Raw genomic sequence first — 22651 nt, forward strand, 5'->3', positions numbered from 1 at the left:
AAAATTAGAGCGTTATTTTTTGTTTCTTTGTTTTGGAAGACATTGTGTAGAAAAGGGGATACCTCTCACGATGTACCATGATGCCATTCTCGTTGTTTCTGTCATACGAGCGGATACCATCCTCGTTATTGAAATGAACATTACATTGATGCAGACCCTTTTTCTAAAATTTCGCGATAATATGCATTGACCATCCAAGATAAAGATGAAATTTGGGTCTTCCATACCCTTCAGCTTCGAAGAAAAATTCTTCTCGCATAATTTTCTTCAAATTTGCTACCAAGATCCATCAACATAGACCCATTCTTGTGTGTACATGTACTTACCAATTGAATTGCGACTTCAGAAGCAGCAAAGTCTGTCAGTACGTGTTGTGTTGTGTTGCCTTGTCTTGTTTAAGATATTCACTCAACAAGAAGATATGAATTCGGCTTTTCCACTAATATTTTATTGCAGCGGTGTCTGCATATAGAAGTATTGTCTGTAGCCATTGTGTAGCTCCCTTACTGAAGATGTAAATTTGCCTTCCCTTTTGTTAATGTCTGCTACTCGAATTTTGGCCAGGATTGGGGGAGGGGGCATATGCCCCCTTGCCCCCGCCCCCGTTCCTACGCACCAAAAAACCGAAGAGACCTAGTACCGTAAGCCCTGCAGAAATTGAAATTGAGACTGACAGTAACAACAATGTTTCATTGTTACCCACTCAAGTAGGTTTGCAGGTTTGTCGGGTAAATTCAAGCTTCAAGAAATTTTATAAAAATCTCAAAATGTTGAAATCGGACCTAAAATGTTGGGAAACGAAAAAAGTTAAAACGACGAAAAGCTTTGGCGAAACTATATACTTTTTGCAGTTTGGCGGGCCCCATTGATAAAAATCCTGGATTCACCCTTTTCTTGTTCTATGTAACTATTTGTATATTATTTCAAAGTTATTACAGCTCGTCTGATACTTAAACTTTATTAAAATAGCATCTTACCTGTTTTGGCGTCTGTCGTCATGTTGTATGTATTGCAAATGGTGATTATGAATCTCAAGTCGGGGAGTAAGCTGAAGTATGAACAAACCAATCTGTGTATATTGCATGTACTTGTCGCGTAATGAGCACTGTCTTAATGGAGGTTGCACCTATAAACAGAGGCGAATATTACCTGATACCATCTCCCTATACGCATACATGCGCAGATCAGGAGAGGGGGTTCGAATTCCCTTTCGGGAAGAAAAGGAAGGTCTTACCATATGTACAGTGCACGGTGCGTCCACACGTTTTGTCGTTTTTGAAAGAGACTGAGGTAGAAAAAGAAGAACTTTAAGAAGACGAGAGAAAAGAATGGTGGGTGTTAGGGAATACTGTCAACACGGTCTACTTCCACTTCTTTACATCTTAAAAGTTAACATTCCAATCATATAGATCTATAAGGTCGGGCTTCACATGATGTACTCCATCATCTAGATCCTATAAATCACCACGCTCCTCATGTGCAGCGTTACCTTCCATTGCGTTTATTTAGTGTACCGTATGGGGAAGTAATCGCTACGGGGAGTTTTATAAATGTTCATTGACATAACGAGGACGGTTTTTATGTGCAAACGGGTAGGTATCTTTGTTTATTTTCATCCATCGTCAGAGGTATCATCAAATACAGCGATAGGGTGCATATAATTGAAATTTCATCAAAAAAATAAATTGCAGGTATATGATTCATACGGTATGTATTTGAGTATGTATAGTTCTACCAAGGAGAGTGGCAAATTCAGTTTTCTGAACTTTGAACAAAAAGAAAAGTACGTCTCAAAACGTCAAAATACACGAATTTTGACACATTTCTTCAATTTTATAGTCATACCAATATTATTGATGACAGATATTTTCACCAGTACGAATTACTATTAATGCATTGCCTCGGACAAATCTGTCTATAAAAATATTCAACATCCTTAATATATGTAATACTTTCGCATTGTTTTTATTTACCCTATACAGCCTACATGTATATAAATCACACGAGGGCGGTATCGCTCACACGAGTAGGTAGCCGAATACCCAGTGTGCTTTTAAGGCCTCAGAATACAGTCGCAAATCCTTCTTAAAGACAAACCTATATCGTTAAATGGCTAAATCATAGGTAAACTCTATAGCACACTAAGTTAAACCTAGCAACAAAAACTTTCGGGTGCATTCAGGATGTCTTCTGATAAAGGTTTATGAGAAGGAAGTTAAGGTATAAACTATTACTAGTTATAAGTTTTAAAGTTAAATGAGTAGACTACAGATAAACTTATGACCTTTTAACTGTAGTTTGATCATAACCGGATGTCTTCCTTGTTCAAGGTATTTGTATCGATGTTAATACAGTCACAAGATTATACGTTGACAGCAGATATGATTCAGTAACTTGAAATTTCTAATCAGTGTATCCACTGTTATCATTTATTGCTTAATGGCCTGACTCGAGTAGAATTAAGGAACATCAAAGCATAATATCAAGTTTACAAATCTAGTTTTATGCCCCTCATCCAAGAAGCGGGGGTATATTGCTTTGCACCTGTCGTGTCTGCCTGTCAGTACGTCGGTCGGTAGAGTGCACGGTTTCCACCCAATACCTTGAGAAACCACATGACCCAGGACCTTCAAACTTGGTAGCATGATTGGGTTTATAAAGTAGATTACCCTTATAGTTTTAGATTAGTAGATAAAAGATCAAGGTCATAGGTGCCTGAACCTTGAAAACGGTTTCCGCCAATTAACTTGAGAAACACTCGACAAAGGACCTTCAATCTTGGAAGGATGATTGGGATTATAAAGTAGATTACCCCTATTGATTTTTGGGACAGTAGGCCAAAGGTTAAGGTCAAAGGGGTCCGAACCTTAAAAACAGTTTCCACCCAATGACCCTTGATCTAGGATCTTTAAGCTCAGTAGCATGATTTGGCTTTTAAAGATGATGATCCATACTGTTCTTTTGGTCAGTAGGTGAAAGGTGAAGGTCTCAGGGGCCCGACCCTTGAAAATGATTTCCGCCTAATAACTTGAGAACCAGTTAACCCAGAACCTCAAACTTGGTTGCTTGGTTGGGCTTATAAAGTTAAACTGAAACTGAAACTGATTAATTTGATTAAACACCAATTTCTATACAATGACATATTCAGTGGGGTTGTACATTTAATCTAACAGACCTTAAAATATAAATGATGAAATATAAAAGTTAAAAACTAACACCTGCTGTAATGTCAAGGTCATAGGGGTCCGAACCTTGAAAACAGTTTCCGCCCAATAAGTTGAATACCTCTTGACCTAGGACAACCTTCACCATCAGTAGCATGATTGGGATTATAAAGCAGATAAACCCTATTCGTTTTGACATCAGTAAGTCAAAGGTCAAGGTCACAGGGACCTGAACCTCGAAAATGGTTTCCATCCAATAGCTTGAGAACCACTCGATCCAGAACCTTAAACCTGATAGCATGATTGGGCTATGAAGTAGATGATCTCTAATGCTTTCTGGGTAATTAGGTTAAAGGTAAAGGTATCCAGGACCTGAACCATAAAAACCGTCTCCGTTCAGTAACCTGCGAACAACTTGCCCCACTATCTTCAAACGTTATAGCATGATTGGACTTATGAAGTTGATAAACCCGATTGTTTTTGGGGGTTTGTAGGTCAAAGGTCAAGGTCATAGTGATTACGGGACTAAAAATGGGACAACTCATCAAGGCGAGCATACATATTTTACAAAATATCTTGTTTACACTGTAAATCTCCTAAAGTACTCTTGTATTAGCAAATTATGTATTATTAATTATGAACATAAAATTATTTTCGGTCAATTTCTTGTAAAGATGTTCAATAATCGGATCATTTATGGCATTTAGAGCACATAAATGCTTATGAATGATAATCGTATGATCAAAATCATGATCGTATGATAATCGTATGATCAAAATTATTTTCGACCATAAATGCGACAAAATGCCGACACGACACTATGCGACATGTCGATCTTTTGTCGCATCGATCAGTTTGGTCGCGTCGGTCGTTTTTGTCGTAGATTATCGATGCTTTTGAAGTCATATCAGTATCACACGCAAATTTATAACTTTCAATATATTTATAAAAATAAGCAGAACACATTACATTAAAAAATACAAGTATCACAGGCTATATTCCAAAATCATCGTGATACTGTTAAATTACGTCGACGTCATTCGTAACAAAATTACAGAAATAGCGTCTACAGAAGCTAATTGCCAGCTTAAGTTTATTTCCAAAATTGCGTTTCGTAATCTCCGTAAATCTCCGAGCCTCATCTACGACAGCCATTAAATTAGAAATTGGGTCTCGCGAGGCGTAATTAGTCACGTTACAATTGGTCACGTAAAATGTTTTTCGGTAAATTTTTGCCGGCTATAATACGCCCCTACAGTAACATCTGAAAACATGCCAGGTGTAATTAGTGATAAACGGATCATGATATATTAGAACATGTACAAAGTTTACAAAACTTGAATACTAGTGCCACAGTATGTCATCGACAACTCATCTAAACATATACCAGCAAAACTATCAACGATAGCCCATGCTAAGACATATCTATTAAAATTATCTTCAGATAACTAATATAATCTACGAAGATGAAATTGTTGGTATGTTTGGTTGCGTTGTTTTCGTGTACTCTGGCAGTATCAATGGATCTGTCAACCCAGGCTCGACACCTAAACTCTGATGTTGATACGGGCAAACCGATGGAACATCTCTTTTCAACATTTAAACAAATTCACAGTATGTATGTTTGTAATTACGGTATTGAAAAAATGCTCCAAATTTTATGTAGTGGCAGGAAATTCTGTCAGTTATCATAACAATGTAGTTTGTAAATACAGAGACAAGTCTTCAAAAATAATGGTGAATGAATGTTTATCAGAATCTGTATCAGTCTGTCTGAATCAAAATTAAATTTAATATGTTTATTTATGTTGATTTGTCAAAGCACGTTTTGAAAGTAAAATGTAATCCTTTTTGCATCCGTCATCATAAAAGTTTTAAGAATACAGGCCACGAAGGATCATGACATTTCACTTACAACCATTAGTCTGAAGTTATTTTACTTCTGAGGACTTTGTCAGTATTTGATAATATGTAATCAATGTGTCTTACACAAGTTGCCTTTTACATAGAGCTGTTAAGCCGTCATTTGAATATATACTCTTATAATCAATTTTCAGACAGGAAGTATGAGGATGACAATGAAGAGTCAATGAGATATGAAATTTTTAAGTTGAATGTCAACCACATCAGAGCTCATAATATACTGTATGCCAAGGGACAGAAATCCTACTATCTTGGAGTCAACCAGTTTTCAGATTTGGTAAGTTATGTTGTTGAAGTGTTACTTCCCTGTAATTAAAATTAGTAGCATAGCTGGGTTTTGAGTTACGTGTAAGTTAGTTCTGGTAAAAAAGTAACACTGCTTTTGCGTTGCTAAGTGGCTTTAAATCCATTGATAAAGCTGCAAACAAATAGTTTTGCATGCATGCATTGTATATTTAGGTTTACTTAGGTTTGTGTTTATGCATAACGATCGAAGGAACCTATGCGCCCGAGTGGTTATTAAAGTCACTGACTTCAAATCACTTGCTCCTCACCGATGTGGGTTCGGAGCTTTTCATGGGTTGTAGAATACTTCATGTGTGGAAGCCATGCAGTTGGTTTAGGGAAGGTTGATGGTTCTACCCAGATGCCAACCCGTTTCTGAAACGAGGCCCGGAGAGGTACCTAGGGTCGTCCTCCACCCTCAAAAGCTAAAAAAAGTCGCCATATGACCTAATATATGGTAGTGTGACTTCTAACACCCAACAAAAATATCGATCCTCTGCAAATGTAAAGGAAAATGATTTCCATAATCGCACACACTGTAGTAGGGATAGTTTGCATTAGTTGAATTAACATGTATGAGTTGTATAGAAGTTTAGCAAAATGACAATGCTTAAATATTGCCCAGAGAACTTGTTTCTTCTATATACATTTTTGTATTTGTATCTTGTTTTGAAGAGTTAATATTAAAACAAAACTTAAATGTTTAAACTGTTTATTCGACGCCGCCAGGAGGTGGCGTCGAGTGTATGGGATACACTTTTATTTTGGACCCTGTAAAGATGGTAATGAATAGTTAGATGGTAACTGAACACAGTGAATAGTTTGTAAAAGGACCCACAATAGATTTTAGTGAATAAACAAAAAAATGGCAAAAAGTCAACATTAAAAATGTATGTAATGCAACTTATTATGTCATATTAAACAATGTTACCTGTTTTTCCTCTCCTTATTTGTAGAGCAGAAAATTTTTTTTTTATTTATAATTTCGTCAAAATGTTGATCCGATTTATTGATAAGGGAGGTTACTCTGTAAGTCAAGTTTTCTATTTCTGACCTTAGCATGACCTGCTTACCTATCTCATTTTCTATAAATAGAACACACCGCAGATATGCCATACTGCAACGCATGATTTGCGGACAAGGGAGCGTTCATGTATTTTACAATAACCTTTCAGTAAACTTCGAAGAGAATACATGTATTAAAAAATAAAAATACGGAAAATTACACTTTGTGTGCATAAAATTCCTTAAAAAAACGTATTACAAATTAAATAAAGGAATCAATAAGCATATATATGTTGAAATGAACGTAGGAAGTGCCGCTGTTAACTTATTTTTAACCTTTTGTCTTATTTTCTTTGTTGATAGGTACAGTGATGTAATTTCAGAATGCGCACATTTTTGCAGATTCCTTTAACAGTTGTATATTTATATAATTGTTATGGTTACCTTAACTTTGAAGCATAGTTTCCCATTTGTGACCACATGTTCAACTGGTCAGAATATTTCTAAATATTTTATAAACTCATCTTGATTCTAACCTTTGACTTTCATTTCCATTTTTTTTTTTTTTTGTTGTTTTTTTTTTTTTGCTTATGTGTCATATACTCATTGTTTACAGATATTTACTGTCAACTAAGGTGTGCAATAAAGGGCCATCATTTGGCTGAATTTGTCAGTGATAAGTTAATACTTCTTTAAAATGTGGTTAGATCGAAATATCAAAAGCCATGGGACCATAACTTATCAAAGCATTAGTGACTTTCAAATAGATTTCCTTGTTGAATTTATATTTTCATTAATTTTATGTGACTAGTCAGTTGCTCTGGTTGTATTATATCTTGTTACTTGTCTCTATTGGCAGACACATCAAGAGTTTCTGAAGCTGTATACAGGTCATATCCGCCGTGCTAAAGAATCAACAATAAATGCTTCCACTTACCTGCCACCATTCAACATTCTGCTTCCGGAAAAGGTTGACTGGAGGAAAGAAGGGATTGTTACTAAAGTAAAAAATCAGAAACAATGTGGATCTTGTTGGGCATTTAGTGCTGTAAGTTGATTTAAAAGATGAATGGCGGTGGTGGTTTCATAACATATTTTTTCACCTTAGTTCTTTTTTACCCCTCTGTCGGTGTCGATATTCAGATTTTTATTAAAGTTTTGGTTCACTTCCTTTCTTATTACTTATGCTAGGGGCGTGAGAGGTGTTGTACATATCATTACCTCTCAGGAACAGACTCGATAAAACCGAGTCTGCCATTCTGTGTCTTGGCTACGTTGTATGCTTCCAAATGATTTTTTCACAGATTTTATCAAAACAGTCTTTACCTGCCTTATGGCGGCTGTAAAAAGTCCCCCGTTACTTGGACAATGTTGTTATGTTTTCTGGTCTTTTAGGAACGTGGAGATAACATTCAATTTTACTTCAATAGAAATCCGCTTAATCTGCTGCAAGCGGGCGTTAGGTGCGTTGCATATTTCACTAGCACTCATCAACACACTTAATATAACGGATTCTTCTTTTATGTTTCTTGGTTGCGTTCTATGCTTCCAAAGGATCCTTTCACAGATTTTATTAATCAGTAGCATCCTGGCATGGACCTTCGTTTTTTTTCAAATGGGTTAACTTGGCTCCCCGTTAGAGGCCATCAGAGCTAAAATAGATGAAATCCTTTAAACGGCTTCTTCTCATAAACCGCTACTTCTTCTCATAAACCGCTTGATGGATCTTCATCGAATTTGGTATGTAGCATCATTATAAGATATTGTCCCAAGTTTGTTCAAACAGGGGCATTTGGCACCTGTTAGATGCCACCAGAACTAAAAATCGAAATACTTTTAAACGATTGCTCCTCATTAACTACTTGATGAATCTTCATAAAACTGAGTGTGTAGCATCGTCTAAAGGTCTACTTTAGATTCGTTCAAATTGGAACAATTGCTCCATTTTACGGACCGCTAGAGCTGGAAACAGGAAAAGCCTTTAAACGCCGTCTCCCCATAAACGTCTTGATGGATTTCCATCAAACTTGGTTTGCTCCATTGATGTGAGGTCTTCTCCTAAATTGTTTCAAATCGAAGAACTTAGCCACTTGGTTTGGACCGCTAAAGTTGAAATACATTTAAACAACTTGTTATTATGAACCACTTTTTGGATCTTCATCAAACTTGATCTGTAGCATTATCTCAAGTTTTGTCCCATGTTTGAGGCTACTAGAGCTAAAAATAGAAAGTAAACCTTTAAAACCGCTTGATTTACTGTTTTGGCCTCTTGTTAGTAGTTTAAAGCTGTGTTTAAGAATTTAACGTTATTCCTGGAATTTAAAGTTACAATGTATTCTTATAATTTAAAGGTAGTTTTATATATTTTGACACTAACATTAAACCCATCTATTACTTGATATAGAGAGACCATAGTATTAATGACTTTATGATGCATATAATTATAGCACAAAATTGTTTCCATTTTGAAAGAAACGTTTCTTTCATTTTCACCAGGTATGCCCAACATTGAAATAGTCATGCATGCTGTCTCCTGACAGCATTTGTTTATGTAAAATGTTTAAGCTGGTCAATAGTTTATATGTACTTTGATGACTTTGGTAATAAATTATTAAAACAGACCAACTGGTCTACGACATTAAGATTAAGAAACTTGATTTTATATTTTACATATAAATCAGAAATGTTGAGTTCCTTCATCCCCTTAATAACAGACATTTTGCAGTTGTCAATATCTCGTTTCTATTAATTATTTTATTAATGATAAAAATTCATTTGCACTCATTTTAAATTTAAAATGATGGAAACTAAGATTTAAATATCCAATGCATTCATGTACATAAGTAATATTTTAGATAAAACTGGTTTTTACTTTTTATTCTTCTTTAATAACAGACTGGTTCCCTGGAAGGACAGCATGCAAAGAAGACTGAAAAATTGATCTCTCTCAGTGAGCAACAGCTTGTCGACTGTTCTGGAGAATTTGGTAACCAAGGATGCAACGGCGGGCTTATGGATCAAGCTTTCAAATACATCAAGGCTGTTGGTGGCATTGAGGATGAGGAGGACTACCCATATGAGGCTAAGGTACGGTTACATATACATTGGAAGGTGTTTAGCGTTGTTAATACACCCAAGAAAATCCATATTTGGCATATAATTTATTCTTGCAACTTATATGTAAATGTATGATCTTAAATGACTATTATTTTAATCTTTCCGTTGGTGCTAGTAATTGTCGTTTGTGAATATGGAGCTTGTAATTCACGTAATCCAAAAAACCTGAGTAAATTCACAAAAAGAAACTGCTACTGCATATATGTTGAAGTCAATAGCAACTCAACAAAAGCCATTTTCTGAAATTATGTGTCTTTTTTATTATAATATTCTTGTCAAGACTAGGTGTTAATCTTTTTCTTCTATTAGCGCTATAATATGACGGGATCAAAGACTAGTCAATTATTTTGGTTTTGACAATCACTGGAAGTATACTAAGCAGGCTGCAATCTAGTTCTCCTCGGTGACAGTACCATGGCAACGTTTTTATTAGGTCAATATCACCTACATAAGAATTTTTGCCATGTGAAAATTGATACAAACATCCTGGTTTTACAGAGCCATGACTTTTTAGCTCACCTGAACCATGAGGTCAGGGTGAGCTATCAGTGGATGTTCCGCCGTCCATCGTCCACTTTCAACATTTTAACTCAAACATTTTCTCTGCTAAAACTACTGTTCAGAATTATACCATACTTGATCTGTAGCCTCCTGGCAGTTTACAACTTTAAAATACTTCTTATGAAACGCTTGATGGATAGTCATTAAACCATTAAAAAGTCCCCTCCAAATCTTTTTAAATAGGGTCACTCGACCACTCTTAAGGGCTGCTCGAGTTAAAATAAAATTGCCTTTACACGCTTTCTACCTATGAACCGCTTGATGGATATACGTCAAACTTGGTCTGTAGCATAAGGCCCTCTCTCAAATTTGTTCAAATGTATATACCTGGCCTCTTTTAGTCAAAGTGGGGAAAAACTGTAAAAGAGTTCTTCCCTCGAGCAACTTGATGAATCCTCATCAAACTTGGTTCCTAGCATCATTATGTAGTTCTCTTCCAAAGTCGTTCAATGGGGTAAGTTACAGTAATTACAATAGATTCCAAAAGGCACACTGCAGACGTATATATTGAGTAAAGTTAAATACATTTGATGAGGATTTAATACATTCGAAGTAAGTACCTAAAGATAAAATGTCTTCGTGAAAGATGGCCATTGGATATCTTTCAATGTTTATATGTTGTAACTGGAAAGAAGACCGCCCTTACGGCATGTGTTATTTATTTCTGCTCCTAAAACAGTATTGAATGATGTAAGAAATCATTATTGTTCAAGTTTATTTGTTTTGAAACTGAAAGTTGAATCAAAACTGAATCACGTGGAACTAAAATTATCACATTTCACAACGGAAGAACATTATTTTTAATTTTTAGACAACAATTCACCCAGCTGTTATGAACGGAAATAGAGTGCGTCTGAGCGTGTATGATTTTTCTTAAAGTAGTGAACTTCTTGTCAGTTATACAGTTGAAACATGTAAAATATTCAGTTCTTCATCATCGTGTGTTAGATATTGCTGCACTCCACCTTTCTATAGCTGGATTATGCACGTGGCATTAACGGACACTGAAGCTGAAGCGGCAGCCTGTTTGTTTTGGGTAACCAAAATAGTATTCATCGTCTTCATGTTTACAAATGTAGGTCGGATTCAAGCTGAAAGGGGAGTGCAAACCACATGTAATTACAATAGAAGCAGCAAAGACAACAAAAAACATCATAAATCATATTTAGATACCCATCAACCATCTTTTTAACGGGTAATTAGATGACCTTTGTAAGATAATGGTCTGTGGGCCAGTTTCTGTAAGTCTTCTAGTTTTTCGATTTCGTAACCCAGAAATTAGGCAAATGTTCATCCACTTCAGCCATTAATACATTCATTCCGGGATTGTTTAAGACCGGATGTCGCTTTCTACCGTATAACAGCAGTAGCTCATCAATACTCGTATTAGTACGTGCAGTAACATGTAACCGATTTCAGGTGGTCATTTTGTGAGCGGTAAAATCCTTTGTAACATGTTTAAAACAATATCAGGTGATTTCTGTTATAGCTTTGCCTTTTGAAGAGCTATACCTCTTTAATATGCACATGTTTGATCGAATTTAAGGTAGTTATTTGGAAATTTGGAAAATGGTGGCCATCTCAATTTGAATTGTCTGTGTAACTAAATAACCTATTTTGCTGTTAGTTTAACAAACTTAAATTTTGGGTGATTTAATTACTACGTACATATTGACTACTAATAAGATCCAAGCTAGCATAGAAGAGGATTAAAGTCATCAAATTATGAGAACTTTGGATGTATTAGCTCATTTGTATAATAATTTCGGATTAATTTGAAATAGCTTTCATCTTGAATAAAGACTTATATTGCTGGATCTGCTTCCATTTTGATGTCCCCCATAGGGAACTTCCTTGAAAATTTTGCGGTCGTATCAGCTTTTGCAATACTTTCATCATTTCTACTCCACTAGCAAAGAATAGGTCTGTCAGTAGGCAAATCGCCCAGAAATGAAACAAGAACCATAAGTTTGGCCAACTGACATTACAGTGTAAAGGTATCTGATTTTTTAGTTAAATATTCATCCAGTTTGTTTTCTTTATTGTAAACATGAGGGTTCTGTTCCTTTTTAAAGGATTAGAAGTTCTTATGATTTGCCACGTAAGAATATGTACCAATGTGGTGGGTGGGGTACATCAACCCCTACTTTTTCCATTTTATCCGGTATATAATATATAACATAACATTATTTGACAACCAAAGTAAATTATTGATTATTTCAGGTATTAAAAGATAAGATTTATTATAAGAAATGTCACATAAATTTCTTTTTCACCTTCCAAATCAGCGTTATCCCTATGCAATGATTGTATTCATTAGACACCAACGTTTTTAAAACCGTCATTAAAATTTACTGACATGTTGCTCACACCGACATCCACCCTTAAACGTTTCCTGAATGATAGTATAACACCATGGCATAGCTCAACCTTTGCCTAATTTCTGGGTTACGACTTTCAAATTTTTTGGCCTTGGCCCACGGACCATAAGTCATATTCTTCATATCAGTGAGACCAGCCCGCTTAGCTCAATAGGGAGAGCGGCGATCAACGGATCGCGGGGTCGTGAGTTCGATCCTCGGGCGGGTCATATGTTCTCCGTGACGATTTGATAAAAAAACATTGTGTATGAAATCATTCGTCCTCCACCTCTGACTCTTACATGTGGGGAAGTTGGCAGTTACTTGCGGAAAATAGGTTTGTACTGGTACATAATCCAGGAACACTGGTTAGGTTAACTGCCCGCCGTTACATAACTTAAATACTGTTGAAAAACGGCGATAAACCCAATACAAGCAAACAAAACAAATCATATCAGTGATGTGAACCTTTCATGGTTTTAAGCAACAATTTGTAGGTTTGAGTATTAAGTACTAGAGTACAATAATTTGGTTCCATTACAAATATTCCATGTAATAAACACTACCAAATCAAAATCTCTTCATTATTACAAAAGTTACGACTGTTTAACTTTTAGGTCATGAAGTTTGCAGGAAAAAGCTCAAGAGTAATCGTTATCCAGTCTGTTTATATGGGCTTACACTTAACATTGACTTTTCAACTTTCCATTGAATTGTACTGTTTTATTTCAAGGAGTCAGTATGCAAATTTGACACGTCAAAGATAAAAGCAACCGTATCAGGATATGTAGATGTTACTAAAGGAGATGAGAGTGCTTTGCAATCTGCTGTTGCAACAATTGGACCAATTTCAGTAGCCATAGATGCCAGTCATCCATCATTCCAGAGTTATACTGGAGGTATGTAATAAAGGTCATTCATTTTAAACTCACCTTGATAAAGGTCGTCAGAGCTATTGCCATACGTCAGACGTCTGGGACATATGCAGACATCTTGTTAACGGTTCTGGGCAAGATCATAATCTCAATTATTACTCGGCACAACTGAATGAAAAAACATACAAAAATAACTCATTTGCATAAGTCATGCTAAGCTATGGCCCTTGTTCGACTTGGAAGCTGTAGAATAATTGAGTGCGTCGTGTTTTGGACGGCTCTTCTTTTTATACAAATTATTTTTCAAGCTTCTATTTCTTTTGTCTTTCATGAATATATTTTGTACCTTGCTGAGAAGTGGAAAGTTAAATATAGAAATGCTGTTCAATCATTTGTGTCATCCGTCCGTCAGGCCCCCCTCACACTCCCACCTACTCAGAAGCATTTTTCACATCATTTTATTTTTCTTGACATTGTCTCTAAGTATTCCATCATCTACCCCTGTCCATATTACTCAACACATCAATCACCACAACCACACTCATAGTGTCCACCCCATACCACAGAATACTTTTTATGCACCCCCACCCCACAAGGACGGCATACTGATATAGCAGTGAATTAGTGGAAACCGCGTGTTTATCTGTCCGTCCTTTCTTGTATTCAATCGACACAGGAACCTCAAACTTGGTAGGCAGGTTGGTATTTACTGGCAGATGACCTCTACTTGTTTTTAGGTCAGTTGCTCATAGATCAAGGCAGTTGATTTGTTTAATACAACAGTTTAAGAATCTTTCTTTTTTACTTTTACTTTTTTTAATGTGAAATAGCTTTTTTTTAAATTTTGGTCCAGATCTTTAAGCGTTAGTGACATCACACTATTATACATCATTTATCAGTTATTATCATTTGTAGCTGGTTGTTGAATAAATAGCAGTAGTTAATGACGTACATAGAGGATACTACATGTGTGTCTTTTCACATTGAATTTATTAAACGAGTTGAATAAAACAATAAAATACGAGGCTATGCCTCTATACAGCCACTATAAAACTGAAACAGCATGAACAAAGAAAAGCGTTCACCTTAGCCGCCAGGGACCAAACTTACAGTCTCACGATTTATAATCTTTTTCCTAACCTTTTGAGGTTAACATAATATCTTATATCCGCGAATGTGGCGACTGAGCTGTGAATATTTTATCAAAAACTTACCGCTCTTCAGATAATAACTGCCCCTTTCTAGGTAATAAGTGACCATTGTATAAAATTGACCAAATGTTCTATTTTAAATTTTCCAGGTGTATATGATGAGCCGGAGTGCAGCAGTTCTCAGCTAGATCATGGCGTGTTGGTTGTTGGTTATGGAACTGATGATTCCTCAGATTACTGGCTGGTGAAGAACAGCTGGAGTACCATGTGGGGAGAAGAAGGCTATATCAAAATGACCAGAAACAAGGACAATCAATGCGGCATTGCCAGCCAAGCATCATACCCTCTTGTTTAAGGTACTAGTATACATGCAGGAAGGTTTTATAAAAAAATTTATGATGAAAACATGTTATCTCAAAAAGCTATTGAACAAGATTATTTTGGTCTCGTAATTAATCATTATATAATTTTGTTGTTCTTTACCAGTACGAAATAATTTGACACGTTTAGTGTGTTATAAGTGCTAATATATATCACTGTGAAATCACCAGATATAGTTCATTGTTAGTTAGATACCTCGATGCTTTCAATATGATTTGCTGAAGGTCATTGACCAGAAGAGGATTATTTCCCCAATCACAGTTTTTGCCTAGTGGTGTACAACATCAAAATACTAACTACTTTAAAGCATATGTCATTAACATGAAACTGAGTTTTATGCCAGGGATCGATATGGTACTAGTTGAATTGCGATACAAGTCATGTAGTCATGCTGGTACAAGTTGTATATACGTAGTAATAGCATGCTGAAAATTAAATTAGAAGAGATGGAGTGGAAAGGGCTCTGTTACATGCCAGTTGTGGTAATTAACTTAAGAATGTATAATCTATACTGGTCTTTTAATAATTGAGCCGTGCCATGAGAAAACCAACATAGTGGGTTTGCGACCAGCATGGATCCAGACCAGCCTGCGCATCCGCGCAGTCTGGTCAGGCTCCATGCTGTTCGCTTTTAAAGCCAATTGGAATTGGAGAAACTGTTAGCGAACAGCATGGATCCTGACCAGACTGCGCGGATGCGCAGGCTGGTCTGGATCCATGCTGGTCGCACACCCACTATGTTGGTTTTCTCATGGCACGGCTCATATATTTAGACCTGTGATATTTTCTGATTTTATTGTAGTTGTGACAACAGATTCAGCAGTGAACCTGTGGATCTCCTCCAAACATTTCATGGATTTTCGTAGATGTACACATATATTTTTGTGATATTCAAATTCTGAAGAAATCTCAGAGTAAAATTACAGCTGAACTTACACAGTGTTTGTACATTTTTATTGCGACTGGCATAACTGAAAATTAACTGTTGAATCTGTACTTACTGAATGGAATTATAGAAAGATGTAGGAGTCAGTCTTTTTCAATATTTTATGCAACAATACTGTCAGATATATTTTATAAAACCTGCTGGTTGAGAACAGTTATGCCATGTTAAGACTTTCACCAAGACATGTGATAATACAGTACATTCTTTGTTTCCATTCTTTCAGGTATTTGTTATACATAATATATATACTTGCCTCTTAAAATCTCGGCGATATATGACCATTTTGTGTCGATTCGCCGTAAAACCGAACCCACTCACTCACTTGCCTCTTAAAACATACTTTCATGTTTAACATTGGAATCGGAGAACTTACTTCATTCAAATTTGTGTTTGTTATTTGTTTTTGAAGTAACCATATAATGCTATACATTGTGCCTTTTCTCATTCATCCTGTTTTTCAACATTACGTGACACTCACTTTAAAGACACTCAAAAATGTATCACCACAGGACGGACATCTGTCATTGCATTGCAATATTAAGTTTTTAGCTGTCCTTGAAATATCTTCTTTAAATTGAATTAATTTCAATACTTGCTTTAAATTCAAATTAAGCTTAAAAGTGATTGCCTTTAAAAATTTACTTTCGGTTAAAATTAAGCTTAAACATTTAAACTTTCAGGTAAGATTAAGCTTAAAAGTCATTGTGTTTAAATTAAAATTAGGCTCAGATAAAATTAAGCTTAAAGCTGCTCCTGGACTATTTCTATTTAGTTGTATTGTCCTCGAAAGGTTTACTTTTAGTTGAAATTAAATTTTAGCTGTCCTTGAAATATTTACATTCAATTGTTATGTTCAGCTTAAAGCTGTTCCTGAAACTTTAACTTTAAATTAAAAATAATTAAGTAAATATGTTTATATTAAATTTACTCAAAATACTAACAAATGTTATTTTGCCCTTAATGCACTAATGATATATTAAACTATTGTAAGAATGAATGGCTTGAGCGCATAATCAGGATAGGTTATGTTAGCATTATTATATATGTACAATACACATCTTTTTTTCTTTCTTGTTTATTTTTACTTTTAATAGTAATATTTTATATTTGTTTGTATTGAATAATTATAATCATTGTATGCTTAAAATCTCTTTTATTGGAAAAAGCAGTTAGACTGTTTTTGAAAACTTTTGGTGTATATGTAAGAAATAATATGAGACAACTGCTAACCTAGACGTTAAGACCAGTATTGATGTCGAACTGCTATATGAATTACACATTTTTATTTCTTCTTTTTATGTCATGACCAGTTTCAGATGTCTAGTACTATTATCAAAATTGCTGTCAGTCATTTGTAATTGTTTTTGATTGTTATATTAACTTTGTAATCAATGCTGAATTTGAGTTCCTCAGTCAGTATAGGTTGTATTGTAGTTAGATACCTATTGGGTCTTTAATGGAATAAGAGTTATAAGCAAGTGGTGTGAGGAAACATTTTATTGTGAAAGTGCACCTTAAATGAGTTATTGTTGAATAAATGTTATATTTGATATTCTCAATAAAAACACAATTTTCTACTTCAGAATCGGTTGTTTATTATGCCACTGGTGTCAAATACTGTACAACATATCCATATGAATCTCAGATTTAATTTACAAAAGTTATGAAAGATATCCTACATCCCGTGATTGAGTGCTCTGTGCAGAAGCCGTGTACACTGTATGCAACTGTCCAATGCACTTTGCTTGATCCTTCAAGCAAATGTATTTCACCTCTTATTTTACTGGTCCCATATGAAAGTAAGACTACATATTAACTTATGACAATGCTTTTAGAATGCATGAAAATGAGGAATTAGCGACTGTACAACATAATCATATGAATCTCAGATTTAATTTACAGAAGTAAGGAAAGATATCCTACATCCCGTGGTTAGATAAATTTAGTTGGTAATAGTGAGTTGCAGCAAAATATCCTTGTATGTTTCCTCATGAAGTCACTGGTCAAGGTCGCTGATTCAAATTACTTGTCCCTCAACGATGTGGATTCGAGCCTCGCTTGGGTGTTGAATTCTTCGTGCGAGGAAGTCATCCAGCTGGCTTATGGAAGGTCAGTGGTTCTTCCCAGGTGCCCGACCGTGATGAAATAATGCACGGATTGGCATCTGGGGTTCTCTTCCACCACCAAAACCTGGAATTTATTGTACAGAGTGCATTGATTAAAGATATCTTACCTGAGAAGCCGGCTTTAATCTTACTTTCATCAGAAAAGAACGCGCATTCCCAAGTCAAGATCCTCTCACAAAATAAGTATAAAACTTGTTCCTTACATTTGAAGATTTCATATTTTCTTTCATTTTACCCGTCAAAGGAGTTTTTCTTCTTCAAATAGCTGTTATATATATTTTTCTCCGACTTGAATGACATCTATTACAAATGTTTAAGGGGACGCGGCTCTTCGTCACTGAAGTTGTTGTTTTAAGTAATATACGGGAAATCATTACGTAACTATTTTGCATTTGATATGCTGAAACATAGGTCACCTTGGTGGCTAAGACCATATTATGTTATGATAACATTGGACTTGTTTGTAATTTTGTCACCTAATTAGACCGGATCATAAAAGTTACTGAAGCATATAAGATGTCTTTAATGTGACTTACTTTCATGCGCTTAGGTTATCAATGCCATAATTAGCACGCACTGTGATTAATATATCACATGACGGAGCTGTTTTGTAAATCAAAAATAAGCATATGACACGTTATCTAAAATTTTAAATACAATCTATGAAAATATCCTTTGGAACTTTGATGGACATTTCCTTTTAAAACGATATTCATACAGAAATTAAAATCAAAATTCGCAAGATCTGGATCAAATCAAGGACTTTAATTACAACTGGAATTTATTTACTTAGGAAAATACCTAATTTATCTGTAACGTTTATATTCTGGATCATTTTCGTGTCCGTTTTTGGGGTCTCGCCACGTGGTGTATCTCCCTGTCGGCTGGTCCCGACATAGAGCTAAGCTGTGGTTTTGTGTATTCCATATTTTGCGCGATTTGCACGGCTTTATCTAGCGTTAGCGCTGCACCTTCATTAATTAGTTTCTCGCGCACTTTTGATGAACTCGTTCCAAACACTATCCGATCGTCTGTATTTTCAAAACTACAGTCCCTCGCGCACATTCTTTGTTTTGTAACGAACGAGTCAAAGGTGTCTTTGATTATAGAACTTATATACCTTGCAAATATGGGGTTAAGTTTTGGTTGCACGTAAGTCTGAAATCTTGTGTAGTATGTGTCTATTTTCTTGGCGTCTTCAGCGGAAATGTCTTTCCAAGTGCAGTGTATGTCTCACCCTTTGTTACAAATCCATAATAGAAATAAGAAATATGTTCTTCCTCTTGTTTTTCCTTTCAGTGGACCCGTAAACAATAATTTTGCATGACGTTCAAATTTCTCGTAAGCATCTGGTAAATTTGATGAGTCCCAGACCATTTTGGGTGCTACTAGTCCACTGAATTCCATTTTTCTGTTTCTTTCCAATAAATACAGTCATATCAATCCATTTTTTATGTTTCTTTTCCAAGTTAATTTTGTTATATTAAACCAAATTATTACTGCTTTAAGTCACTTTTATTCTGACACCATGTTGTATTGTTACTCTGAATATTTCTATAAAATTAATCAAGTGCAATCATACAACTAAGCAATTAAAAACACAACGAGTGTTCAGCACAAAATGTAAATTTATTCTGTCAAGCCTTAACATGTGGCGCTAAAAAAATTCTAGAAGTTGAGCATGCGCAGACATGAATTTTATAAAGGGGTCAGTAAAGGTTCACAGGTATGATAATACTACATCCGACATGTAGGGTGAATTCAAGAACACTCTCATATATTGAGGAAAACCGCGACTGCCAGTACTTACTGTTTCTTCTGCTACTGATACTGTGAATTTCACGTTTTTTGCTACTTTGCTGCTGCAACTCCTATTCCTAATTTTACATTTTCTAATTTTGCTTCTGCTACTATAAATTTAAGGTTTTTGCTGCTGCTACTGCTATTGCCCATTTCACTATTTTGCTACCGCTACTGCTGCTACTCCTACTGCAAATATCACATTTTTGCTACTCAACCGGTTATTGCTACTGCTGCTACTGCTTTAACCAAATTCACGTTTCAGCTACTGCTACTGCTGCTACCGCTACTGCCCACCTCACGTTTCTGCTACTGCTACTTCCACGTCCCATTTCACGTTTCTGCTACTGCTACTGCTGCTACTGCTACTGCAAACTGGTGCGGCTGCTCATTTCACGATTTTGCTACTGCTAATTTCAAGTTTTTGCTACTGTTACTGCTGCTGTTACTGCTATTGCTACTACTGCTACTGCTACTGCGGCTGCTGCTACTGTTACTACTTCTATTACAACTGCTACTGACAATTTCACGTTTTTGCTACTGTTACTGCTGCTACTGCTACTGCCAATTTCATATTTTTACTACTGCTACTGCTGCTACTGCTTCTGCATATGTCACGTATTATCTACTGCTGCTGCTACTGACGATTTCACGTTTTTGCTGCTGCTACTGCCAATTTCACTTTTTTCCTACTGCTACTGCTGCTACTGATCCTGTTACTGCTGCTACTGCTACTGGCATTTTCACGTTTTTGCTGCGGCTACTGCTGCCATTGATTCTGTCAGTTTTACCTTTTCTCTACTGCTACTGCTGATACTTCTACTGCTACTGTCAATTTCACGTTGTTTTTTTTACTATGGCTACTGTTGCTACTGATACTGCCGATTTCATGTTTTACTACTGCTACTGTCAAGTTCACGTTTTGCTGCTACTACTGCTACTGCTACTGTTGCTACTGCTGCTACTGCTATTGCTGATTTCACATTTTGCTACCTGTACTTCTGCTACTGCTACTGATAATGCCAATTTCACATTTTTGCCACTGCTACTGCTGCTACAGCTGCTACTGCTACTGCTGCCATTGATGCTACTGCTACTGCTAATGCCGATTTCACGTTTTTGCTGCTGCTACTGCTACTACCAATTTCACGTTTTTGCTACTGCTGCTTCTACTAATGCTTCTGCTGCTATTGCTACTGCTGCTACTGCTATTGCTACTACTACTACTACTACTACTACTACTACTATTACTACTGCTATTGCTACTACTGCTACTGCCAATTTCACGTTTTTGCTATCGCTACTGCTGCTACTGCAACTGCCAATTTCACATTTTTTAACTGCTATTGCTGCTACTGCCTCTGCCTACGTCACGTTTTTTTTGTTACTGCTGCTACTGCTTCTGCTGCTACTGTTGCTACTGCCACTGCTGCTACTCTTGCTACTGCCACTGCTGCTACTCTTACTGACGATTTCACGTTTTTGCTACTGCTACTTCCAATTTCACATTTTTCCGACTGCTACTGCTACTGCAGCTACTGCTACTACTGCTACTTCTTCTTCTACTTTAACGTTTTTGCTACGGCTACTGCTGCCATTGCTACTGTCATTTTTACGTTTACGCTACCGCTACTGCTGCTACTTCTACTGTATCTGCCAGTGTCATGTCTTTTGCTATGGCTACTGTTGCTACTGCTACTGCCAATTTCACATTTTTGCTACTGCTACTGTCAATTTCACGTTTTTCTGCTGCTAACGCTGTTACAACAGCTGCTACTGCTACTGCTGCTACAGCTACTGCTGCTACTGCTATTGCTGATTTCAAATTTTTGCTACTGCTACTGCCGATTTCACGTTTTTCAGACTGATACTGCAGCTACTGCTCTTGCTACTGCTGCTACTACTGCTACTTCTTCTGCTACTGCTACTTCTTCTGCTACTGCTACTGGCAATTTAACATTTTTGCTGCGGCTACTGCTGCCATTGCTACTGTCATTTTTAGCTCACCTGTCACAAAGTGACAAGGTGAGCTTTTGTGATCGCGCAGCGTCCGTCGTCCGTCCGTCCGTCCGTCCGTAAACTTTTGCTTGTGACCACTCTAGAGGTCACATTTTTCATGGGATCTTTATGAAAGTTGGTCTGAATGTTCATCTTGATGATATCTAGGTCAAGTTCGAAACTGGATCAGGCGCGGTTAATAACTAGGTCAGTAGGTCAAATAATAGAAAAACCTTGTGACCTCTCTAGAGGCCATATTTTTCACAGGATCTTCATGAAAATTGGTCAGAATGTTATCCTTGATGACATCTAGGTTAGTTTTGAAACTGGATTACATGCCACCAAAAACTAGGTCAGTAGGTTAAAAAATAGTAAAACCTTGTGACCTCTCTAGAGGCCATATTTTTCAAGGGATCTATTTGAAAGTTGGTCTGAATATTTATCATAATGATATCTAGGTCAAGTTCGAAACTGGATTACGTGCCTTTTAAAACGAGGTCAGTAGGTCTAAAAATAGGAAAACCTTGTGACCTCTCCAGAGGCCATATTTTTCAATGGATCTTCATGAAAATTGGATAGGATATTTATCTTAATGATATCTAGGCCAAGTTAGAAACTGAGTCACCTGCGGTCCAAAACTAGGTCAGTAGGTCTAAAAATAGAAAAACCTTGTGACCTCTCTAGAGGCCATACTTTTAAAAAGATCTGCATGAAAATTGGCCAGAATGTTCAACTTGATGATATCTAGGTCACGTTTGAAACTGGATTACATGCCTTTAAAAACTAGGTCAGTAGGTCAAATAATAAAAAAAACCTTGTGACCTCTCTAGAGGCCATATTTTTCATGGGATCTCTATGAAAGTTGGTCAGAATGTTTATCGTGATGATATCTAGGAAAATTTCGAAACTGGGTCACGTGCGGTCAAAAACTAGGTCAGTATGTCTAAAAATAGAAAAAC

At 36.2% G+C, this 22651-nt stretch overlaps 1 protein-coding gene across 3 annotated transcripts in view; it reads left to right on the forward strand.

The window, feature by feature from the left end:
• The window catches only part of LOC123552269 (procathepsin L-like), a 47422-nt gene extending 30077 nt beyond the window's left edge, over window positions 1-17345 (forward strand). For all 3 annotated transcript variants that reach the window (XM_053541771.1, XM_053541773.1, XM_053541772.1), the window contains exons 2-8: window positions 4609-4778; window positions 5222-5364; window positions 7237-7425; window positions 9273-9464; window positions 13149-13314; window positions 14591-14797; window positions 15625-17345. In XM_053541771.1, coding sequence (XP_053397746.1) covers window positions 4631-4778; window positions 5222-5364; window positions 7237-7425; window positions 9273-9464; window positions 13149-13314; window positions 14591-14796 — 1044 coding nt within the window. In that variant the 5' untranslated portion in view covers window positions 4609-4630 and the 3' untranslated portion in view covers window position 14797; window positions 15625-17345. The remainder of the gene's footprint in view (window positions 1-4608; window positions 4779-5221; window positions 5365-7236; window positions 7426-9272; window positions 9465-13148; window positions 13315-14590; window positions 14798-15624) is intronic.
• The last annotated feature ends 5306 nt before the right edge of the window (window positions 17346-22651 follow it).

Source organism: Mercenaria mercenaria, chromosome 4, assembly GCF_021730395.1.
Source record: "Mercenaria mercenaria strain notata chromosome 4, MADL_Memer_1, whole genome shotgun sequence".
NCBI lineage: Eukaryota > Metazoa > Mollusca > Bivalvia > Venerida > Veneridae > Mercenaria > Mercenaria mercenaria.